The following is a 25764-nucleotide window of genomic DNA, read 5'->3' on the forward strand; positions in this document are numbered from 1 at the left end:
AGGATCCAAATAAGGTCCACACAGGGTTACTTGGTGTGCAGATATTTTAGGAATGACTTTTCAATTTAGAATTTTTCAGTGATTAGGGTGGCCTTGCTAGTTGTTGAGTGCTTCCTGTGGACCCTGATGTTGATCCCAGATTCCCACTATGTCCAGCAGGGTGTTCTACCCATTTTACAGATGCAGAAGGGAATATAGCAGTTGGCCCCGGGTCATGAAGCCCCGACTGGACCAGATGCGTTAGCTTTTGCAGCTTGAGTTTTTGGAGGCCAGGGTTTTCTGTTTGGGTGCAGGCCGTGAAAGCATTTTCTGTCTTCGGTTGCCTCCTTCCAAAGGGAAGGCATCCTCTGTAGAAATGTTTGAAAATAATTGCTCTGAATGTTTGGACGTCTGGGGTGATCCATATGGTTTCTGAACATTATGCTTCTGCAAAACAAGCTTCCGTTTATGCCTGTGCTCCAGCGCAGTTGTGTCCGAATGTGCTCCGCTTTTCCTCTGAAGCAGAAGTGGTTTTGAATATGCCTCCACTATTCGAAATGACTTCTGGGGGGAGATGACAACCGAGCAGAGAACAGCCTGGCCTTATGCTGAGTCCGTGCTAAGTCCTCACATCCATTCCTCATCACGGCCCTCCAGACAGGTGGCATGGTTATTTCCACTCCCAGAGGAGGCAGCAAGGCTCAGAGAGATGTCACTAGCCCAAGGTCATAGCTAAAACGTGGCAAGGGTAGAAAATAGGTTTTCGCCCCACAGCTCTGGATGCCCCCGCTGCACCTTTGTGGCCACACTGCCTTCTCTGCTATTTCCTCCACTCCGGGTCCTGCACTGGGACCTCGCTGTGCCAGTGTTCATCCAGAAAATGTCAAGCATTCAGAAAAATGGAAAGAGCCAAAATGATTCACCATATACTCCACCTAGATTAAGCAATTTGTGTTCTATCCTATTTGCTTTATCTCTGTATTTATGTGTTTATTTATACACTTTTCTGATCTGAAAGCAAGCTGCTGACAATCATGATCCTGAACACCCTAAATGTTTAAGCTGCTTCCCCAAAAATATTCTTCTACATTTCTTCTCTATTGGAGGAAATTATATTTCTTTACAGTGATCTCATATCCAGCTCATTCTCTAGTTCCAAAATTTACTGAGTCATCCTCAAAGTTTCTTTTTAATAGTTAAAAAAACAAAACAAAACAAAACTTTCCTTTTGACCCAAGATCCAGTCAGTGCACAGTGGTTACATTTGGTTGCCCTATGTCTTTAGATTCTTGTAATGTGGAATATTGCAACTTTGTTTCTGGACTTGTCTGTTCCTCTGCCCCTGTAGTTTGACAAGCTGGAAGTTGAGTCCAAAATCCTGATTAGGTTCCGAGTATACACATTTGGGGGCAGGAGGAGAAGGGGACGACAGAGGTTGAGATGGCTGGATGGCATCACTGACTCGATGGACGTGAGTCTGAGTGAACTCCTGGAGTTGGTGATGGACAGGGAAGCCTGGCATGCTGTGATTCATGGGGTCTCAAAGAGTCGGACATGACTGAGTGACTGAACTGAACTGAACTGATACACATTTGGAAGAATGCTTCATGGGGATGCCATGCACTCCATATAACCATATGTCAGGGATCTGCAGGGGTCTGTGGTCCTAGCATTGGTGACTGCAGGTTGGGTGTGCAGGTTAGTGCCATTTTTCCACAAAAAAAAAAAAAAAAAAAAAAGCTGAAGAAGAGTCGGTGTGAGCAGAGGAGCATCTTTGAGCCCGTGGCTTTGCCTTTTCCGTACAGCCTGTTCCTGGTTCTCTGTCTTTCTTCCTGGGCTCTAGATGGATGAGAACACCTCCAGACTTGACCCGCATATTTCCACTGTCCAAGCACTCACCCCTGGGCTTTCCTGGTAGCTCACCGGTAAAGAATCCACTTGCAATGCAGGAGACCCCAGTTCAATTCCTGGGAATCAAAGATCCCCTGGAGAAGAGGTAGGTTATCCACTCCAGTATTCTTGGGCTTCCCTGGTGGCTCAGATGGTAAAGAATCCACCTACAATGCGGGAGACCTGGGTTTGATCCCTGGGTTGGGAGGATCCCCTGGAGGAGGGCGTGGCAACCCACTCCACTATTCTTGCCTGGAGAATCCCCACGGACAGAGGAGCCTGGAGGGCTACAGGAGCTCCGCCAGGCTCCTCTGTTCATGGGATCACAAAGGGTCAGACATGACTGAGCAATTGAGCACAGCACCACTCACCCCATCCCATCCCGTCATAATTTAGGAGAGAATAGTGGAGGAGTGCATCTTTTAATCACCTCCTGTTTTTCCCCTTGGTCAGAGAGGGATTCCTGCCCTGAAGTTACAGGGATCCCGACCGTTCATGACAGTGAACACTGGACAGATGAGACTGAAGCAGTTCATTAGTAACAGACTCACAGCCCAGGGAAGCGGGATGCTGACCAGGGGCACAGCAAACCATGGGCAATGGGAGGCAGGCTTTGTACTATCAAGGGGCTCCAGTGCCCCCTGGTTCCCACAGGAGGATGTGGTTGACTTGTTAGAATAAGTCCATGGGCTGGCATTTCAGTCCATGGGACTGAGACCTGCTCTTCAGGGATGGGCAGGTACTATACCTGGTCTCCTTGATAAGGGGGGTTGTTTGGTTGAAGGAGCTGAGTGGAAGGGGAACTTGTGGTTAGGACATGAGAAGCCTTTGTGGTTTCAGATGTCAAGGGAGGATGTGATATTGGACCTTAGTTTTTGGTTTTTTGCTGCAGTACAGCGTACACCTCCAGCACACTCTCTCCACGCAGGCACCGCCACCCCCAGCAGTTCATCTTATGGTACAACCTCACCAGTCATACCAGCCCTCTGAGGTAGGTACTGCCACGATCAACACTTTATAGATGAGGAAACTGAAGCCTGGGAGGTGAAATGCCTTGACTAAGGTCCCGCAGCTGGAGGGGTGACTGAAACGCTCACCCAGGCTGCCCCCCGGGGTCTGTGTCCACTTGAGTGAAAAGGACATGAGATCTCGAGTGGAGAAAGGGGGACATGAATCCAGGCCCTGCCTCAGGTGGGCAGTTACACTTGCTGAAGCCCCAGGCTCTCCATTTATTGAGAGCTCATTACGGAGCAAGGGGGACCATCGCCAGAGGGTGGTGGTGACTCCAGGAGCTGTTTCTTGCCTGGTCCATGGCTGGCCTCCTGGATGCAATTCTCCTCCATCCAGGTGAAGGGCAGGTAGCTTTGATTGAGTCAGCTGCTGCGAGGGAAACTGCGTTTCTGAAGGACAGCGAGGAGGGAAGTGGAAGCATCTTCTTCCATTTCTCTTTTTACCTCCTTCCCGGTGTGTTATTCCTTCTTTTTCTCTTCCACAACAAACAGCAAATTGCTCCTTACAAGGATTTGATCTCAGTTGTTCGCACTGAGTGAGAACTGAGATCGACATCCTGCGTTTCCCAAGAGTGAGGCTGTATTTCTAATTGTGGAAAATTTTATCTCTTATTAAAATAATTGCAGATGCCATTACATTGGTGGGGATCTGTGTGTGTGTGTGTGTGTGTGTGTGTGTGTGCATGTGTGCATGTTCCTGGATCTCCTTAGAATTCCAGAATATGTGCCAAGGACATGAAGAGTGGACTTCATCAGTGGACTGCACAGATAGAACTGTGCAGATTTAGGCAAGGCATCCTATGTCTTATAACCTTACTGCTCTCATCTCTAAAATGGGAATAACAATAATTTCAGCCTCATACGATTATTATGAAGGTTAAACAGAGTAATGTTGGAAAACACCAAATAAAGCACTTGGCACAAGACAGCTCCAAACGTGATAACTAGTTACCATTATTATACTTGTTAGACTTGTCATGGGGATGGCCAAGCTCCCCCACCCAGGGTAAAGCCTGTCTGGTGGCAGGTCTCTGGTTTACTGCCTCACAGAGAGAATCCATAAATTTGTTCTCTCGATGGCCTGTCCCCAGGACTAATGGAAAATCTGAAACACCTCCTCCCTGCCAGTGGAGCTGCCTGCCTGTTCTGCTGACCATTTGTAAGTATTTTCCCTCTTGCCTGAGCGAGGCTCACTAGAGAGGAAAAGTCAATAGTGCAATTAAGAAACATGCTCTGCTTTCTGCTCTTTCCTGGAAAGCTCTATCATGTGTCTTGTTTTTTCCTCCTTCGGATCTTGCAAGGTTCAAAAGTGACTTTCTGGGCCATTGTTTGCTCAAAGAATGGCTAAAGGATGTGGTTGGTAGTTGTTGGCATTCATCTGTCCTGTCTCATCTCCTTCCCACAATATGAAACCTCACTGTCCCGGGTTGGGCAGAAACAGAGAAGGGAAGACTTCTTAGACCCAGCGGTCATGTCAGCCATCAGCATCATTCTTGCCCACATTTGCAAGAACAGCAGCCAATCAAATCAGCTTTGACTGAGCCCTTTGGTGCCCCAGACCCTGTGCCAGATTCTAATATTTCTTCTTGCTAATGACAGTAGTATTATCACTGCCCTGCCCTGGCCATCCTGGGAAGCGAGGAAGGAGACTGGAAATCTCAGAGAGGTTAAGTGACTTTTCTCAAGTCACCCGGCTGGCAAATGCCAAATCAGTGATTTGAACCAAGTTTAAAGGTCTAAGTTCATATTTCCGTATAATCTTGTGTTATTTATGTTTGGGGGAAAGGATGTCGACCTCTGAGTCTAGTATGTGGCAGAAATATTAACCTATCTTGGAAAAAGCCTATTAAGGAACATGAGTTAAATGTCATTGACAAATATATGGAATCTCTTAGAAGATTATAGGGAGATCCTGGGGTTTTGAGAACTTAACTTTGAGTCAGAAAAGGCCCAGAGGACAGTAGCATCATAGTCCCTTGTTCAGGGACTTGTTGTTCCTGCTGCTGTGATGTCAAGATTGGCCATTTCTCTGGGTTCCCAGCTTTGGGCTGAATCTCTTGCCACATTCAGCAAGTGGACAGTAATAGATACACACCCTGGGGTGGTGAGACTTTGTGGTCAGAGTTCTAATACCTGTAACTAGAGGCCTTGACATCTCATCCCCCAGTCAGGTGGAGCTTAGCATCCCTTGACTATAGTCTCTGCAAGAATGTGATCATATGTGTTTCATACACCAGGGTTCATAGGACAGTATCTGGTACATCACAGACACTCAGTATATTTTTGTTGAATGAATAAACAACAGGCAAAGGCAGAAGTTGATTGCCTGCCCCTGCTGTGCCCCTTCCTGTGTAAGCAGACTGTATCCTGGGCTGCTTAAGGGCAGGTGAGCTGTGAAAACAGGACTAGCCAACAGGAGAGAGTGTGTCTGTGCATGTGTAGGTGTGTTTGTGAGCGTGTGTGAGTGTGGTATGTATCTGTCATACTGTAAATGCTACCCTAGCTGGCCCTGGTCTGGGCATCCTCTGATGGGCAAGGTGATGTTTTTATTTGCTGCTGATATTTTTTTATTAAAACATAAAAATGTTTCATCCACCTCATTAGAATTGATTCAAATGTATTCTTTTTAATGGCTGAGTAATATTCCATTGTGTATATGTACCACAGCTTTCTTATCCATTTGTCTCCTGATGGACCAGTACAATATTATAAAGTAATTAGCCTCTAATTAAGATAAATAAATTAAAAAAACATTAAAATGTTTTTATTTTCCTGGAAAGACCCTCATGGTACAGTGTGAGACACTGGAATTGCGTCCTTTTCTCCTGGGTGAGGGTTCAGGGGACCACGGCAGGCTGACAGGCCACGTGTCTGTGATCAGGCGAGGAGCAGTGACTGGTTCCCTACCTGAAGGGAAAAGGGAAACCCTAGGATGCTTTTGTCTGCTTGGCTTTATCTCTCCTTCAGCTTTCTGACTGCTCTTCACTCTGTGTCAACATCCAATCTCCTTCTGCCTCTTTTCTATTTCAGTTAGTTTTGGTAAGGCCTTCCTGTATCTTAGAAACTTGCTTGCTTCTGCTTGCCTTCTGCTCCCTTAAGTTCTGGTTTGGTGTGTGTGTGTGTGTGTGGTTGTGGTTGTGTGTGTATGAGATATGTAGATAAGAGCTGGTCTAAGGAGGATTAAAGCATCTATGCTATGCATAGACTCGTGGTTCAGGCGGTAAAGAACCTGCCTACAATGCAGGAGACCCGGGCTTGATCCCTGGGTTGGGAAGATCCTGTAGAGAAGGGAACGGCTGCCCTCCCCAGTATCCTTGCCTAGAGAGTTCCACGGGCAGTGGGCCTGGCAGGGCACAGTCCACGGGGTTGCAGTGAACAGGCCACGACTGAGAGACTAACACTGGCCCTAAAAAGTTAGAAGGGCACCTTTGAATTTTCTTATTGTCAGTTTGCCAAATTCTTTTGTATCGTCAGAGAACTAAGAAGAAGATGAGCAACACTGTCTAAACTTTGCAGGGAGAAATTAAGAGAAGGTTAGACTAAGATAAGTGTCCAATTCGAAGGAGCTTGTCTTGGATCAAAATCCCACAGCAAGTTGCCTGACTTTGGACAGTTTTCATTTTCAGGAGAGAAAATTATTCATGTCCTATTTCCCTGGTAGCTCAGTTGGTAAAGACTCTGCCTGCAGCGTAGGAGACCTGGGCCCGATCCCTGGGTCAGAAAGATCCCCTGGAGAAGGAAATGGCTACCCACTCCAGTGTTCTTGCCTGGAAAATCCTATGGACAGAGGAGCCTGGCGGGCTATAGTCCATGGGTTGCAAGAGTTGGACACAACTTAGTGACTCAACCACCACCACCTGTAATAGTAACTTCATGCTTTTCACATCAGAACATGTTGACCTATATAGTTTGAAAGTGAAAGTGAAGTTGCTCAGTCATGTCCAACTCTTTGCAACCCCATGAATGGTAGCCTACCAGGCTCCACCATCCATGGGATTTTCCAGGCAAGAATACTGTAGTGGGTTGCCATTTCCTTCTCCAGGGGAACTTCCCAACCCAGAGATCAAACCTGGGTCTCCTGCACTGCAGACAGATGCTTTACCGTCTGAACCACCAGGGAAACTCATTTTATTTTAGTTTCAAATCACTGCTAAGGGCAATGATGTTTTTGATAATAGTTAAGATTCAGTGACTGCATTTGATGGGGGGGAGAAGTCAGTTAGTTTGAGACTGGACTGGTCCTGGATGCTGAATCAAAGTTGATCAGTACCAATGCAGAAAACATTGCTTTCACACCTATGGAATCTCATTAACTCACATATTTTCTTTGAAATGATTAATACGTGATATTTCTGACTTGTTAGGTTTACATTCATCCTTCTCTCATAGCGCTTGTTCTTCCTCTCTGTTTACTTTTGGTCATTAAGTCTGATGAAGTCTTAGAAGTCCCCTCCACTCTTAAGCCTGTCTGGATTTAAAATGGATAAATGGGACATTTAGCCACAGAATTGGGGTACCGACTGTCACACCAAGACTCTTTCTTCAAGAGTCTCTGCAGTGATGGGGAAAGGCCATTCACAGGGGGGATAGTTTTGATTCTTAGCCTCAGAGTATGAGGAACTCTGCATTTGTGGGTCTGTCAGACCCTTTCTGGGCATTGAGATGTTTTTCTTTGCATTATATTTATTGGAAATAAAAGTAAGCAAAGTGGGTTTACATACCTCCCAGTGGCCAAAGAGTTGCTCCTCTTCCTTCAGCGTTTTCCTGAAAATGCAAGGGTATATATAGGTCATTATACTGGCCTGGGGTATGCTGGGATCATCAACATAGTCAAGTCATTATGCTGATGCTGGCAGGAGGTGCTAAGACTCTTGGGGCTATTTCTTCTGTAGTGAATGGCCTCCGATTGCTGTGCTTTTGAGTTATCATTTTTGCTTTTCATCTTTTTTCTGCCTCTTCTGTGGTGCAAGTGGTGCTGGAGATAATGGTACGGGCTTCACAAAGCGAATTTCCACTATCTGTGGGCATGATCCACCTGACTCTGTATCATGAAGAAGGCTGGTGCATACTGCCTCCTCTCCTTCTATCCTCCCATCTTGCAGGGAATGATCTTGTTGACCTCACAGAGAAGGCCAGCCTCCGCCCAGAGGCAAAAACATCAAGGTAGAATTTAATAGCCTGCTTTTAACATTTACCAATGATTTATAAAAGGAATGCCAATCCCATAACTCAGCAGTGACAACAGGTTTCTTCTAGAATAAACTCACTGCAGTTTACAAAGTCTGAAGAAAAGTCACAGTGCAAGTGGAGAGCAGATCAAGCAAAACTGGCCCCCTTGGTTCTTCTCCCCCCACCTTGGTTCTTAAATGGCTGAAGTTGGGAAGCATGGGCTTTCCCCAAGAACTCTGTCTGTACCACTATAGCGCTCACAGCAATCTTGTGAAAAATGAAGATTCTGAGTCAGCAGATCTGGGCTGGGGCCCAGGTTTCTGCATTTTAAAAACATAATTTATTTCTTTTTGGCTGTGCTGGGTGTCAGTTGCTACACGGGCTTTTCTGTAGTTGAGACAAGCAGGGGCTACTGTCTAGTTGTGGTGCATGGTGAGTGGGCTTCTCATCCCAGTGGCCTCTCTTTTTGCAGAGGACGGCTCTAGGGTGTGTGGGCTTCAGTAGTTACAGTCCCCAGGCTGTCAAGCGCTGGCTCAGCAGTTGTAGCATATGGGCTTAGTTGCTCCATGATATGTAGGATATTCCCAGGCCAGGGATCAAACCCATGCCTCCTGCTTGGCAGGTGGACTCCTTACCACCGAGCCACCAGGGAAGTCCAGTTCCTGTGTTTTTAACATCTCCGTCCAAGGTGGTGCTGATATGGTGGCCTCTTGTGACTCTAGGTTTGGTCCACAGACCAGCAGCATCAGCATCCTCAGGGAGCTTGCTGGAGATGCCAAGCCTGGACCTGCTGTATCAGCAGTCCCCAAGAGGTCTCTGGGTGCATTCTTGTTTGGGAAGCCCTGATCGTTCACGCTGCTGGGGGGCCGAGGGGAGGTCCTCAGTGCATAGTGAGCCCTGCTGAGCAGACAGTCGGATCCTATGCCTGAATTCCTCCCCTGGAAGCAAGGTTTCATTTCCTGCTTTCCAACCCATTTTACAAAGAGTTCCTGGAAGGATGTTTCCAGGCCTGGCATGCCCTCTCTTGGGGGCACCCTTTCACATTTCTGTAACTTTCCATTCTACTGCATGCCCACCTCTGCTCCCATCTGCATTTTGAAACTCACGTCCTCTGTGTAGCTGTCTCGCTGTCTGGATTCTCGGAGGCAGACGCCAGTGGTGGGTGTGCGGGGAGAACAGACATCTATCTTTCCTGGTGTGCTGCTCCCAGAGGATATGATTTCCTTGACAGATGCGTTCTGGCTGCAGCCACTCAGGGGGGTGAGGAGTCGTGTGATAGGCTGGGTGCACGAGGCTTTAAAAAATCGCCATGAGGATAGTGTCCCCTGGGCGACAGATGAGATGAGGAAGGACCGGGCTCAGTGGCATGCCAGCTCCTTGGCCCTGTGGCCAGCTGTGTGCAGAGGAAATGGGGATCAGAGTTCTGGGGTCTCTGAGAGTAGGGGCTGCAAGACCATTATAACGATGACAGCCTACGGGTGACAGATTGTATTTGAAAGGTGGCTGAAGCCCTATCTCTCATCTTACCTGCTTTTCTATAATGGGACTCTGCCACACCACTGCTAAGAGGTGGAGTCAGCCCCTGTTTTGAATCGGGGCTGACCTTCTGTCACCCAGTGATGCTACAGGACTTCGGAGGCTGGGTCAGAAAAGCCATTCAGCTTCTGCCTGGACCTCCTGAGACCTGCATTCCAGAGGAAGCCAGCAGCCATGAAAAATTCTGACTATGCTGACTCTGTCGTGCTGGAGAGATGTGTGCAGTGCTCCATGTGGCGGTTGCCAGCTGAGCTCCTGTTTGACAGCCAGCACCCATGTAATGGACCATCCTGATGTCCATCCTGGTCAAGCCTTCAGGTGATGCAGCCCCAGCTGATGTCTAACTGCTGTGACCACATGAAGTGAGCTCTGCCTAGCTGGACCCGTCTCAATTTCCTGATCCACAAAATCATGAGCAAAAGAAAACAAGCGGTTTAAGACATTAAGTTTTGGGGTAATTTGTTATGCATCCAGAGTAACTGGAGTATTCTGGAAGCTTTAGGTTTCATAAGTATATTCTTGAGGTGTTAGTCACGCCATCGTGTCTAACTCTTCTGTTACCCTGTGGACTGTAGCCCACCAGGCTCCTCTGTCCGTGAAATTTTCCAGGCAAGAACTGGAGTGGGCTGCCATGCCCTCTTCCATGGGAACTTCATGGCCCAGGGATCGAACCCAGGTCTCCCACATAGCAGGCAGATTCTTACCATCTGAGCCACCAGGGATGCCAACATACTCTTTAAAATAACTTGCAAATACAATTCTTTTTACTTAGTTATATTTAAAATGCTTTTAAAATACCCAAGTGCAGTGAGTAGGTTGTTGCAAAATGAAATCCACCCACCACCATGCCCCTCCCCTCCAAAAAGCCTGAAAACTGTCTAGAAAACATTTTTTTACTAGAAAACTATCTAGTAAAAACTTGCAGTTGGAGGCTAGAGTAAAATGATAAAGCGACAAAATGCTGATTTCTGTGTGTGCTCTGTTAGGTACTTTATATTCGTTCATTTAAGTTTTATTTCCACTCTGTAAGGTGTGCCCATTTTACAGATGGCTGGACTGAGGCTCAGAGACGTTAATGAACTCACTAAGAGCCACACAGCAGGGGCTGGGATTTGAACATGGATGAGACTGACTCCAGTGCCTGTCCTTCAGCAGATGGAAGAATTGTTAATGTAGAGAGCTAAATTTCTAAGTCTTCTCTTCTTGTGGACAAGGGTGCTGGGAATCTTGAAGAATTTTCTTGTTTAGTGCTGGGCCCTTCAGAATCACCTGGGGAATATTTTAAAATTCATGTACCAGGCCCAGTCCATACCAAGGCTATAGGTCTGGGGTAGGGTGTTTCCAAAGGTTCTAACCCTTCTTCATTTGTCACCTCTGACCTAATCCAACCTCCCATGTTGTAGGGGGCTTCCCAAGTGGCACTAGGGATAAAGAACCCACATGTCAATGCAGGAGATGTAAGAGACAGGATTCGGTCGCTGGATTGGGAAGATCCTCTGGAGAAGGGAATGGCAACCCACTCCAGTATTCTTAGCTGGGAAATTCCATGGACAGAGGAGCCTGGTGGGCTGCAGTCTATGGGGTTGCAAAGAGTCTCTCATGACTGAAGTGACTTAGCATGCACACACTCATGCACCAGGTTGCAGGTGAGGACATTGAGGCCCAGTGAAAAGTGGGTTGTTCTGAGGCCAGAGCAGCTTAATGGTGGAGCTCGGGCAGAAAGCAGGTTTCCCAGCACCCAGATGGCATGAACCCTTGTGTCTTGGAGGAGGCTTGGAGGGCTGTGAGCAGAAATTACTTTACACATCAATGCAGGGGTCTCAGGGCATTGCAATAAGATCTTATAGTAGGTATGTTCTGGGCTGAGTGCTGAGTGAAACAGTCAGGGGCCAGCACCGCTTTCTTCTTGAAATTTCATAAATACATGGACAGAAGGACAGAGTTTTACAATGTGAAAAGCCTCAGTTGTGGGGAGAGAGAGGGGAGGAAAGGAACAGAGGGAGACATAGACAGGGAGGGACGTGTACATAGAGACACAAAAGACAGATTGAAGTTTAGGTCTCGTTTAGATATAGACATGATAGAATTCAGTGTGAGGCTGATGAGACAGAGGCTATTTTTTTTTTTTAACAGTAGCAACTGTTCAAAGTCTGGAACAGACAGCAGTAGATTCTGCAGGCACTGGAGAGTCACTGAGAGTTCCACCCTGCTGGACTCTGAGGACATAGCCCTGGAGAGTGACTCCAGCCTCCCTGCCCTCCCAGTGTAGCTGGGCATACAGACAAATGATCATGCAAAGCCCCAAATCTAGGGCAGAAACCAAGACCCTCAGACTGCTGACTCTGTCCCAGGGCTGGAATGGCTTTAAGATGACCCACCATCTAGGTTTTTTCTGAGATTGGGGGTTTTCCTGGGATATAGGACTTACAGTGCTAAAACCAGCAGTGAAAGTGAAAATCGCTATGTCATGTCTGACTCTTTGCGACCCCATGGACTATACAGTCCAAGGAATTCTCTAGGCCAGAATACTGGAGTGGGTAGTCTTTCTCTTCTCCAGGGGATCTTTCCTCTCAAGGAATCGAACTGGGGTCTCCTGCATTGCAGGTGGATTCTTTACCAACTGAGCTATGAGGGAAGTCCATGAGAGTCCTGGGCAAACTGGGACTGTTAGTCACCTGGCTGGTCTCCTAGATGAGACGACTGTTGACCTCCAACTCCCATCCCCCAGCTTCCCTCCTTCTCATCTTGGCAATGGTACCCCATTTCCTGAAAACCCAAGCCAGCGCCCTTGGACTCAGCTCTGCCCATCACCCTTGCCCCCGCCTGTGAGTGTTCTCCCACTGTCTGCCCTGCCTTTTGCTTCTCTCTGCAGGCATCTCTTGTTGGGACAGCTGCCCTCACCTCCTCACTGTCTCTGCCTCCCTCCTCTGTTCTGCTCCAATGCTCCATCTTCACCACTGTTCATTTCATTCCATGCTTTTCTGCCAAATTCCTCCTTGGTTCAAAAGCCAGATTCCTCAGTCTGGCACACAAGCCCTAACTCACCCAGACACATCTAAAGCCACTCTGAACTGGATTCACCAGTTGGAGAACTGGGCTGGAGAGCTGGGAGGGGGCCCAGGGGCTGAAAGCTGGCTAAACTGTTGTTCTTCCCTGCAGGTTTTCTCTTGGTGGTGATTCTTTTCAACCACCTGGGTGTTGCAGGTTCCCAGGGTGAGAGAGGGGTCGGGAGGTGGAGGCTTAGAGCTTTCTGGTTCCTTAACAGCAGTCACCCATCCCCCTCCCACTTCCTTCCTTCTTTCCTCTCCTCTGCTGTCTCTCCTGTCCCAGCCTTCTCCTTTCTGGAAGCTTCTTTCTCTCGCTCTGTCCCCTAGTGGTGGTGATGGTGGAGGGGCGCCATCTGGAGTAACCTGGAGGAGGAACACCGCGGGTGCTTTGCTCTAGTCCTGCCCGCTGCTCCATCCCCTTCGCTCCAACTCAAGTCCATTTTGTCCCCAGAGACGGCTGCTGGCCTCGCCTTGCCCCAGTCCGAGCCACCATTCTGGACTTGAACTCCCAGTTCCCTTTGGATGCCCGAGTTCTTAGGGTCTTTGTGTGTCCGCCTCTCAGCTCTTCTCTTATGCCCGCCACTGGTCCTAGCAGGCTGGTGGTGACAAAAGGCCCTGCAGTCCTGGTGATTCTTCCATCTTTCCCCTGCTGGAGCTGCCTGCAAACCATCAGCTGGGCAGCTTGTCCTTCCCTCCCCAGGGACCAGTCTGTCCACTCTGAGCTCTTGCGTAAGCTGCTTCCTCCCCAATGCTCAGCCCTCACGCCTCTTTCTTTGTTTTGTTTCAGTTTTACAGAGTTTTTGGATCCCTTCCAGAGAGTCATCCAGCCAGAAGAGATCTGGCTCTATAAGAATCCCCTGGTGCAGTCAGACAACATCCCCACCCGCCTCATGTTTGTAAGTACCCTTGATTTCATGGTTGATGGGACCCCTCACCCGAGTGTGAGCCACATGGGTTTTCACTTCTGTTTTTCCATCCCCTGCTGATGACGGCGAGCAGCCTGAAGAACAGAGGTGAATGGCCCAACAAATTAAAATTCAATTCCAGATCAGGAGGGTTCACCGCTTGGTCATGTGAGAAGCAATTGCCCGAGGCTTTGGAAAAGAAGGGCCCTGCTTACTTGAGCTAAACCCGAACTGTTTCCAAATACTTAGAGTAGAATAAGATGAGCAACTAGTGAACAAAGTTGCCTGTTCCATTGTCTTTTAAAGCAGATCTCAGTTTAGCCATCCTCAGACATCGCTGACTGCTCTGTTAACCGCTTTTCTGGGTTTGGCTGGTCAGTTAACCAATGATGAGACCACTGTGTGTGACTCAACTCTGGATAGTGCCTCTGATTCTAGGATAAATGGGCTAACACCCAAATAATTGGTGGATATATTGGGACTAATTTTACCTCTTCATTCTACTCCATGTTGATTACAGCCTTTTACACTTTCCCTACTACGGGTTTTCCTGGTGGCTCGGGTGGTTAAGAATCCACCTGCAAAGCAGGAGCCCCAGGTTTGTTCCCTGGGTCAAGAAGATCCCCTGGAAAAGGGAATGGCAACTCCAGTACTCTGGCCTGCAGAATCCTATGGATGGAGGAGCCTGGTGGGCTATAGCTCATGGCATCGTAAAGAGTGGGACATGACTGAGTGGCTAACACTACTATGTGCTGGTCGCTTGCTGAAAGCTTAGGAAGGATTTTCTCATTTAGACCTACCTTGATTGAGGGTGGGAGGAAAAGGGGACAACAGAGAATGAGATGGTTGGATGGCATCACTGACTCAATGGACGTGAGTTTGAGTAAACTCCTGAAGTTGGTGACGGACAGGGAGGCCTGGAGTGCTGCAGTACATGCGGTTGCAAAGAGTCAGACACGATTGAGCGACTGAACTGAACTAACTGTTTCCCAGTGAGGAAGATGTCATTATTGTCTGAATTTTGCAGATGCAGACCTGCATCCCAAAGAGATGAGAGAGCTTGCCCAAGGCCACACAAGCTAGAGAGTGGGAGAGCCCAGATTTGCACCCAAGCAGCCAGCTCTGAGCCCTGCTCTCAGCCAGGAGGTTGCCCTGCAGTCTGGAGCTGAGTGTTCAGGACTCCTTGCTAAGGCTCACCAGCTCCTGGAGAATTGCTTTAGGGCCTTTCTGTGGCAGAGGAAATACTGAAGCTTGGTCTTGTTACAGAACAAGAATGTAGCTTTTGGATGGGCAATGCTGTAGCTTGAAGCTTTTGCCTATTGACCAGCCATCATGTGTCCTGTCTCTGGGAACTCAAGTGTGTGTTCCAGAGTTTTATAGAGCACATGAAGGATATTTTTTGCACTTTGAAAGAAATCCCTCTGATTTGGGGAGGAAATCTTGTTCATCCGTGATTGGAAAGATCACCAATGATTGTTTCAAAGATGATTGGAAAAGATCTTTGGGTCTGCAGACATCCTCAAATGTCCAGAACAATACATGAACATCACAGACTTATTTTTATTGCTTTTTCATAATTACCTTCCGGCTGGAAAATAAACCAGATTTTTGTGAATATCAGGGAAATGGAATAATGTAGGGTTCTTGTGAGTTGGGCATTGCCTTACATCTGTGTATTAAAATCAGACTTTTCTTCCCGTTTCTGTTCCAACTCACATCTTCCATAAACCCTAGAAATAAAGTAACTAGCATGTGCCTCACTAGCTTACTCCATGGTCTTAGTAGGAGGACCTTCTGTTTATCACTTATCCCCATTTTCAAAGATTTCACATTTTGTGTGTTGTAAAACCCAATTTGGAGATGCCTGTTCATATGGGATGTTGTGATGAATCTGTGGCTGTGTCCTAGATTTATGAACAATGGATTGTTTTGAAGTCTAGATACAAATGCCACAAATATCCTGGCTGCAGACACAAATAGGATGGAGCACATTTGCATGTTGGCAGTGGAGGAAAGGAGGCAGTAAAGGAGTTATTCAGTGCTGTGATTCTCAGAGAATAGAAGGGCATTCAGCCACAAACACTGATGCATACCCTCTAATCTCCTAATGAAATAAGTTCAACCTTTTGTTTTGTTAATAGTTGTTGATGAATTTCATTCATTCGGTCGCAAGATTTAGTGCGACTCCATAATAACACAAGGAAAGCAGTAGAGACATTTAGAGTATGCGCAACGCAAGATGAGAAATGCTTTGTCACCACATAAATTAGATTTGTTCTCCTGGGTTTTATTGAGAGTTTAATATAAGATATCATTTGTCTGCTTTTGATCTCTACAAACCTTATGGTGTTTCTAAAAGAATATATAAGAGAACATATTTTCAATGTTTTTTAAAAAAAATCACTTGGCTTCCTTAGAAAGCTCCAGTTTCATTACTTAACACATAAAGAATCCTGGGGTCTCCTCTACTTTTGTTTAGAATGTTTTACTCCAAAGGCAAACTTTCTAATAACCAAAGTGTTTTTTAAAGGCAGCTGTTGTGAATCCAGGTTTCTTTGCGAAATCAGTGTTTCTGGAGTTATGCTTATTTGTGTGCATGTCTGTTTTAAAAGAGCTACTTGGTCGAATGTTACAAAAATATTATCAGAAGGTTAGGGAATTAAGTGAGGAGTAAGTGGTAATGACATCACCTGGAAGCCACTGCCTGGTATTTTCTCTGTCTTTGGCACTATCAGCTAAGGTGAGTGTATCTGTCAACATGAAACTTGGGTGTGGTTGGACCGTGGGATTCCAAGAGCTTGTTTCCCTTGATGGCCCTGGGCTCCTGTGGACCAGAGAGGAAGGCTGAGAACTCTCTTCTCACATACTGGGTCTTGACTTTAACATTTGCTGGATATTCCCAGGCTCTCAGCCGCTTCCTTATTCAGATGAGGCCATGCTTCCTTTCTGAACATGTGGAGTGTATCAGCACATCTTTGAAAGCCTGCCTTTTGGTGTAGGAAGACTACTCAGCTGGTATTCGTTATTGCTGTTCAGTATCCTCTCTGTTGTTGCCTGCAGTGTCTTTGTCCAGAGAACACTTTCAGAGTGAGGAAAGCCATAGGAATTGCAGGTGATGTGAAGTCAAATCAGACTTGACCCCTGCAGGCTCGTGAGGACGATGGTACCCTGAAGCAAGGTGGAATCTGAGAAAGAGTGGAGGAGAGGCTCAGGCGCACTTTTAGGGACGTTCATCACCATCCTCATCATTGTCCTCCTCCTTCTCATCACCATAGCAGTCACAACAGCAGCTAGCATCTCTTGAATATAGCAACTGTGCTCGTCACTTTACGAATAGCATCTCAGTGAATTCTCTCAGAATCCTTTGAGGTTGGCACTTTTGTGATCCCATCATTTCAATGGAGAAAATGAAGCTGTCACGAGATTAAGCAGCTTATCCCAGGTTTACAACCGTCAGTGGCTGGACCAGGGTCTGAACGCCGCCGATCAGAGTGCAGACACTCTTGGAGCCATTCAGCCGTGCTGCCTTCTTGGAGGTTGAAGGGAGGTGGACAAGTGGTGAGCGCAGCCTGTCACACACAGAAGAGCAGGTGTCAAGGAGCAGACACAGGGGAGCCAGGCTGTGGGGCCCCGTGAATGGGAGTTTGCTTGGAGTACTGCATGGTGAAGGGGGCAGCGGGAGGCAAGGGTACAGGCAGAGTTTGGAAAACTTCAAGTTAGTTAATTATTACTTAATTCAACAGAAAGTTATGAAGCACTTTCCTAGAGCCAAGCACGGTGGTGGGTAGTGGAGGTGCAGAGCTGACTAGGTATGGTTTCTAGTCTAGTGGGGGCAGAGACATGAACACAAGTCAGACCATTCAGCACCACAGAAAAACCCTCGAAGGACAGGCAAGACTCAGGGAACTGAGGGAAGAGGAGGTGTTTCCCAAATTCTTAACTTAAAAAATCTGCCTGAGATCTATCCTTTGCCCAAGATCAGTCTTTTTCCTCTGGCCATGATGTGTCCAGAAGATTCACTTCCATAGCGTATTACTGGTACTGTGTTGACTTAATAACAGGAGCTTCTATTCTGTAATAGGATGCTTCTAATGAAGATAAAAATAAAATCAGCTTGTGGGGAGGAGGGAAGGAAAAGAGACCAAGCTGGCTCGTGGTAGTTGAGTTTTCAGACACTTTTGACAAGTCTGCGCTCCCAGCTCAGTGACAGGCTGTGACTGTTTGCCCACCACAGGGCCTTTCTCAGGTGGCCTTGTGTCTTGAGTTGCTAGAAGCACCATGCAGCATACATGCCTTCCTGTTGGATGCTGAAAATTCAGTCACTTTGGGCCCATTGTTTTGTCTGATGTGACTAACCCCCAGTGACAAGCTATTCTGTGGCTAAAACATCCTAACAACAGGTGCCCCGGCTTCAATCCGCTTGGTGGCTAAAAGTTCTTGGCCACTCATGCCCTTCCCTGGAGACAAGCTTTGTGTCTGGTGTCATGCCTGGTGGATTCTCAGAAGCATCCTGGCAACACAGTGCCTTATATCAGCATCCAGGGGTCACCCATTGTCTGGACTGGGGATGGACGGCCTGCCTTGTGTTGCTTTCATTGGTGGGTGCACAAGATATGGCCCTTGCATTCTCCAGCTTGCACTCCTGGTTGAAGCCATGGGGCTCCCGCATGGCGCCCCATCTCCTGTTTGGTCAGAACAGTCCAGCTCAAGGTCATCCCCAGGAGGCAGCCTCTGGAACCTTGGAGAGGAAGCCTCCCCAAATCATATTTTCTCTGGGGTTCCAAATCTGTCTTAATAGCGGGCTTCTCTGGTGGCTCAGATGGTAAAGTGTCTGCCTGCAATGTGGGAGACCTGGGTTCAATCCCTGGGTCGTGAAGATCCCCTGGAGAAATAAGTGGCTACCCACTTCTGTACCCTTGCCTGGAAAATCCCATGGATGGAGGAGCTTGGTAGGCTACAGTTCATGGGGTCACAAAGAGTCAGACATGACTGAACGACTTCACTTTCCTTTCCTTTTATGTTAATAGCATGTATGTGCTAAGATACTTAGTTGCTCAGTCTTATCTGACTCTTTGATACCCCAGGGACTCACACCACCAGGCTAATCTGTCCATGGAATTCTCCAGGCAAAAATACTGGAATGGGTAGCCATTACTTTCTCCAGGGAATCTTCCCGACCCAGGGATTGAACCCAGATCTCCTGCATTGCAGGCAGATTCTTTACCATCTGAGCCACCAGATAAGCAGCCGATAGCATACATATATACGTGTGTGTGTGTGTTTATGTATATGTTGTTGTTGTTCAATTGCCAAGTCATGTCCAACTCTTTGCGATCACATGGACTGCAGCACGCCAGGCCTCCCTGTCCCTCACATCTCCCAGAGTTTTCCAAGTTCATGTCCATTGTTTCGGTGATGCTATGCAGCCATCTCATCCTCTGACACCCTCTTGTCCTGCTCTCAATCTTCCCCAACATTAGGGTCTTTTCCAATGAGTCAGCTGTTCACATCAGGTGACCAAAATACTGGAGTTTCAGCTTCAGCATCAGTCCTTCCAGCAAGTATTCAGGGTTGATTTCCCTTAAGATTGACTGGTTTGATCTCCTTGCTGTCCAAGGGACTCTCAGAAGTCTTCTCCAGCACCACTGTTCGAAAAACATTAATTCTTCAGCATTCTACCTTCTTTACGGTCCAACTTTCACAACCGTACATGACCACTGGGAAGACCACAGCCTTGACTATGTGAACCTTTGTTGGCTGAGTAATGTCTCTGCTTTTCAACACACTGTCTAGGTTTGTCACAGCTTTCCTGCCAAGAAGCAAACTTCTTCTGATTTCATGACCGCAGTCACCATCCACAGTGATTTTAGGGCCCAAGAAGAGGAGAGCTATCATTACTTCCACCAGAATGGAGAGAGGAGCTTGGAGGGCTACAGTCTGTGGGGTCACAAAGGGTCAGACGTGACTGAGCAGCTAAGCACAGCACACAGCACGTCTTCAGTTCACTGTTGTTCTCGTATTTATGGTTTGACTGTTGGCGGGGTCGCTGCAATACTGTTCACTGTTCAGTGAGCTGCTCTCTCCTCTTTGAGGGCAGTGGCTGGTCTGTAGTCCCCAAAGTGAGAGGAAACCAAAAGCCCGGGACTTCTTTGACCTTAAGCTTAACTTTGGACTTAGGTAAGCTGGGCTTCAGCCAGCGCTCTCTAAACACTGAATGTGTGAATCAGAGCCAATGCAGTGTTTCTCAGTCACCAGAGTCATTTGAGATGCTTGTTACACAATGTAGATTCCAGACCTGTCCTATAAGAGGGTCTGAGGGATGCAGCCTTGTATCAAATGCTGCAGGTGAAGAGACCCCCAAGCACTGGTGTAGACTCACAGACTTGCTGGAACTCTTGCTGTTGCCTTTTTCAGCTGCCCTGGGTAAATCCTCTGCTCCTCTGCTCCAGTTCTGAATCTCCTTTTGTGCAGCTCCCCTGAAACCTGGGCCCCACTCTTCTGAATACCCTCCATGATGACAGGACTTATTGATGTTAAGTTGTTCAGGGCCATGGCCAATAAGGAGGCTCATCAAGCTAGTTACTACCATTTGTGGTCACAAAGAAACCAGCCTGTAAGGAGAAGGGTTTCTCCTGTCTCATGAACTGTCTGTGAATATTGCTCCCAAAGAGGTGTTCCTAAGATGTTCTGAGCTCTCGCGGTCTGGTTCTTGCATATCTGCAGGACGTCGCCAATTATTTTGATAGACTGTGTACATTTGGAGGAATTCTGGTGTTTTTTTTAATGAAGGAAAGTATCTTCCAGCCATGCCTCAGTCCTGTTAGAAAGCCCCCTTTCCAGAAAGCAACATTGACTAGTGTGGAGACTTCCCAAATTGTGAACACTATCGTTTAATAGTTACCATCTCCCACGCCCATGCCTCCCACCATCGTCTGTGAGCCCAGCTGTAGATTTGTGAGATATTTAATCCCTTTTGATTGTTATCCTGAGACGTTATAATCATAAGAATGTAACACAAATATTGTATGCCAAAAAGTTCGTTCAGCTTTTTTTGGTAAGACAGAATGAAACCCCCAAATGAACGAGCTTTTTGGCCAATCCACTGCCTTTTTTTTGATCATTGGAATGTTGGGGGAAAAAAGTACTAATTATAGAATGCTGAGTAAAGACTAGATATGGGAGGCAGAAAACCCGGCCTCTGGAGCCCATCTCGCTACTTCCCAGCTGTGTCCTCAGGCACATCACATAGTCCCCAAGCCTGGCAAAGATTGTCACAAAGCCTGCATGAGGATTTAAGAGACCCTAGGACTGGATGGTACCCAAACATGGCTCCTGCCTCATAGAAGGTTCAGTGATAGAGTTGTTTGCTTCTGAATCCCACCAGCTTGATTCGTTAAGTGCATACTGTACTCCTGAGTGCTTTGGTCTAGGGGAGGAAAGGGTATGGAGAAGAGAAGAGGAGAGACTTCATGTGAAGGGACTAACCTCTGCTTTGTGGCAGAAAGGAATATTCAACCAAAGAATACCAAAGGGGAATGAATCAATAGACTCCCAGCAAATCCCACATGTTCCCATGTTGCCAGAGTGCTGGGGATGGGAAGCCAAGGATTCTTCCATCCCTCCACAGGGGAGGATGGGAGGAGGGTTACTGGCAAAGATGTCACTGTAATTATAGGCTCTTCTTTTCTGTTTAAAAAGCCACCACTTTAAACGTGACTCGCAGCAATTAAAAATCAATTATAATCCGTAATCAGACCTCCGATTTGTCAAGTCTGTGGAATCTCTCAGTATAGATATAAATCCTTCTTAGTAGGAGGTCAGGAGTTCAGTGAGATCATTCAGCTAGTGAGTTCAAAGGAAGCTGCTGCTGCTGCTGCTGCTAAGTCACTTCAGTTGTGTCCGACTCTGTGCGACCCCATAGATGGCAGCCCACCAGGCTCTGCCGTCCCTGGGAAGCTAACTGGAACTAATTATCAATTGGTTCTCTGATAGAAAACTACTGCTTTCATAAGGGATTATTTGTTATTTCTTCCAGGCAATTTCTTTCCTCACACCTCTGGCTGTTATTTGTGTGGTGAAAATTATCCGGCGGACAGACAAGACTGAAATTAAGGAAGCCTTCCTAGGTAGAGTATTCCCAGTTCCTGCTTTAGGGGATGGGGCTGAACTTGATTAGATTACCAGATTTGGAAAATCTTAGTTGCACTCAACTGATTTTTCTCTTGGTCAAATTAAGCTTGGTAGACACAAGACAAGGTAAACGTTTAGCCCTTTTAAAGAGCCAGTGCTGGTCTGCTGGCCAGCCCATCGCCGCTGTCCAGCGGCGATGCTGAAAATGTGTTTCAGGCTCCTCACCAGAGCTCTGTGCTTCCTAGGCAAACTGGAAGGACAGCTCTTGGCTGTAAGGCAGAGTGAATCTGAAACTTTGTCACCACTGACTGTCCAACCCCACATTTGTGGCTTATAGGCCCCAATTTGGGACAATTCACCAGTGGTGACCAGTCACCACTGACTAGAAGCAAAAATATGGAAAAGCAGATGTAAAATTTAATCTCAATTGGAAACAAGCTCCATAACTCATTGCCACTGTGGGGACACTTCGGCAGTTAATCAGTTGTTATTATGTAAAGAATGCTGCAATCTTTGCCATTGAGTATGACACGATGCTTATAAATTGTCCCTAAGCTGAGCCATATCTGCATGTGACAGGAGTTTGATATTTTCAGGGTTAAATCCTTTTTTTTTTTTTCTGATCTGCATATTAATCAAAAGACAAAGTAAATGACAGCATGAAGAGAAAGTAAAACTATTTGGCTTGTTTAGCAAAATAAACTCCCCGGAAGCCAGAGTTTTAGCTTTTTGGTCATCAAGAAAACTGAACTGGGTTTATTTTCTGACATGACGCCTTGATGTTATCCAAACCCTCACACACACTGTGTTGTCAGTGTGTTGTGTAGGCTCACCATTCACTAAGGCAGTAAATCTGGAAATATGGAATTTGTCACTAAAGATGGTATTTGTTAATTACTGGACTTTGAGGAAATGAAAAACGTAGCAAACTACGGTCTTCCCTGTTCTTTGTAAGGGAAGGAGGGTGGGTGTGAGTTCTAGGGTGTGCAGAGCAGTGGAAGGACCGGGACCATTTCTTACATAGCCAGGCTTTGGTTAGGCGCTGTGTAGTTGAAAAGAACTGAATTCCTCTCAAATTGGATCGAATAAATTAGAGGTTTGGTTATAGGACTATAACAAGCGATCGTATAGACCTTCAAGAATCAGAGGGGAAACCCTCGTGGGGATGGAATAGGGATCCAGGCCGTGAGGGGGGAGGCGCCCTGTCGCCTTATGGCCCCTCTTCTCTTGATGCGTCCTTCCTCTCCTTCATTCCCTGCCTCAGTCTCCTGTGAAGACGCTGTCTCTGCTGCCTGCATCTTGGTCTGCGTGAGGCTTGGGCCTGCAGTGGCGGGTGCCCCTGCCCCACGCCCGCGTGACTGCTCAGCTCCAGCGCCACCTCCAGGTGTCGCTGCATCTTGTGGTCCAGACTCCCAAGGTGGAGACTCTGGACTTGACTCAAGTCTCAAGCCTGGATGCAGAGTCCCAGGTCTGTGGCCAGCCTGTGGGTGCTCTGCTTGAACACACGTGTGTCCCCCGGCTGCCCACCTGTGGTTTGAGGTGCTGCTCACCACATGGTCTCTGCCTCTTCAGCTGAGGTGGTGGAAAGGTCAGGCTTTCCAGGAAGGGTGTAGATGCCCTCCCTCTCGAGGCTCAAGCAGCTGTGTCAACATTTGGACAGATATCACTGTGGTTCCCAAATGTCCCACTGGGAGCCCCTCTCAGATGACCTGGAAATCTTTTTGCCTCACTTGTTATTCTAGCTGCTCCCCTGACACTGAGCCCTGAGACATATGGCTGTGGGTAGGAACTGTCTTTCATGGTTACACTTATAATTTACTGGCTGCTTTTGGAGCTGGGAGATTGTGATGGCCTTGAGGAGCTTACAGTTACTTTCTCTAGACCTTTTCATTCTCAGCTGAATCTCCCTTAGGATGACACTTCAAAATTGTACACCATACCTGGCCTCCTATATGTTAACAGAGAAGGTGGAGTTAATTGGATGTTCTGTTTGCCTAAATAAATGAGAGGCTGCCTTGTAAAAATGATGAAGAACCTCCCTTTGTACACAATTAAAAAAAAAAAGTTGCCACTTTTAGGAAGCCTTGGAAGGGGCTGGAGGGAGTGATCTTTCAAAACCAGGGACAGAAAACTAGGTGTAGCATTTCCTCCATTATCTGGAATTCAGGACTTTCTCAGTGAGGGTGGTTTGGTCTGAGGTCCCTTCTTTACCCAGGTGTCTTCAGCAGACCTGGACCCTAAGAACGCCCCTTAGCTGCATGTCCACAGCAGCCAGCTTTGTGTATCTGTTCGTGTGCAAGTAAGGCTCGCTGCACCCAGGGATTTGGCTGTAGAACGGCCAAGTTGGTGTTAATAGCAAACCCTGTTTTGGAAGGACTGCAATGTTGAATTCCCAACAACAAAAGTGGCAGCAACAAAAGCCCTCTAATCCTCTAGGGGTTGTAAGCAGGAGTGCCCTCAATACAGGCCACTTGCAGGCCAACTCACATGACACACTGCTTTGCATTTCTTTATCAGAACACAGTCTGGCTTGTCTTTCTGACACTCCTCTCAACCCTGCAGTGCTGTGGGATGCTGTCGATGCAGCCCTTATGAACCAGATGCCTTGGGTCCTTGTTAATCAACAAGCCAGCCCCCCGTGGTTGGGGTCGTTCATTTCCTGTTCGGCCAGCCTTTCATGCCTCTACCCTCAGCCCAGCCTTCCCTGTGGTGTCAGTGAGAGGTCCCCTGACTGGGTCCCCTGGAGGTTGTGCTGTGCAGATGAACATAGTAATTGGTTTACTTTACTTCCGGAAGGCTGTGACGCTTTCCACCCAGATCCTCGCTCTCTTCTGTCTCCTTCAGGCTTTTGGATCAGAGAGGCAAGCTACTAGCTGTTGGTGTTTCCATCACAGCCACACCTTTTCTAGCTCAGCCACTTGAAGCTTTTCAGAGAATTGCTGTGCGCTATAGTAAACCCAGCTGGGGCAGAGGTTGCGAACGTGTATGGTGTTCTGGATTGATGTCGTGGTCTCTGAACTTCCTCAAGGGCACTGGGAGGTCAGCTAGTGATGCTTGTTCCTGAAAACCTTTTCTGTGCAGAGGCCTTGCCAGGACCAGGAGGAGGAGGAGTTCAGCCCTGCTGGGAAAACGCAGCAGTGAGCCTGTGCAGGGCCAGCCCTAACAAGAAAAGACCCCTGTCATCTCAGGGCAATCTCACAGCCTGTTAATTGTCACAGCTTTGGGAGAATCCTGCAGCAGTGATGGCCCAGGGAATTCTCCCTCCTCTCTGCAAAGAAAACCTCTCAGCAGTGCTCCAAGCTTGTGAGAGAGAAGGGAAGCCAGCGTTTTAGGAAGGAAGGGTCTGTGCATGCAGAGTATAATCAGCAGATCTCTCCAAGTTCCTCCATGCTTGCTTCCAGGTTACACACCCCGTTGCATGCTGGGTGTTTTAATGGTGGTCTGGTGCTGCTGACTCATGGCCTGCTCTGCATCCGGGGGGCCCATCCCTCCTTTCCAGCTATTGTACGTGGTCCATCCTCTGCTTTGGGGACTAGTTTCCCTTTTGACAGAGGTGCTCATTTGAACTGGTCCCTCCCATTCTCTCTGCTTCCCCATGACTTGATACAAGCAGGTGGGTTTTTTGTCCCTATCTCAGTGGCCTGTGCCCTTGGTGACTGTGTTGACTGTTCACAGTCCTTTCCGTTTGTAGAATAATACATTTGTCTCCCCATGATCATGAACTGCTCCAGGCAGCTCCTTCCCGAAAGTGGCCCTCTACCACTGTTTCCTTACATAAATCTCAGCTAGTATTGAACAGTTAATACTTGCCAAAAGGAAATGGTAACTCACATGCTTTATTATTCAACAAAGCAATGGAACAGGACATCGATAGGTTTTTATTGCTTATGCAAAGCATTTGACCTTCCATTGCATTGACTTGCCTTTTGTGTAGTCTTGATAAACACAAGAGAGAGATGCAGGGGCCTTGCAGGGAAAACTCCATGACTCATTTCACCTGTATCCTTTGGACAATCTGTGCTTCATCCAGCAAAGTCCTTCCAAGATGCTTAGAGAAATTCCCCAGGCTGTCTATTTTTGAAGAATGTCGTCCAGAAG

At 47.3% G+C, this 25764-nt stretch overlaps 1 protein-coding gene across 1 annotated transcript in view; it reads left to right on the plus strand.

The window, feature by feature from the left end:
• PLPP4 (phospholipid phosphatase 4) overlaps window positions 1-25764 on the plus strand; it is a 146104-nt gene that overhangs the window by 46460 nt on the left and 73880 nt on the right. The window contains exons 2-3 of the mRNA XM_069567997.1: window positions 13419-13527; window positions 21572-21662. Coding sequence (XP_069424098.1) covers window positions 13419-13527; window positions 21572-21662 — 200 coding nt within the window. The remainder of the gene's footprint in view (window positions 1-13418; window positions 13528-21571; window positions 21663-25764) is intronic.

Source organism: Ovis canadensis, chromosome 22 (assembly GCF_042477335.2).
Source record: "Ovis canadensis isolate MfBH-ARS-UI-01 breed Bighorn chromosome 22, ARS-UI_OviCan_v2, whole genome shotgun sequence".
NCBI lineage: Eukaryota > Metazoa > Chordata > Mammalia > Artiodactyla > Bovidae > Ovis > Ovis canadensis.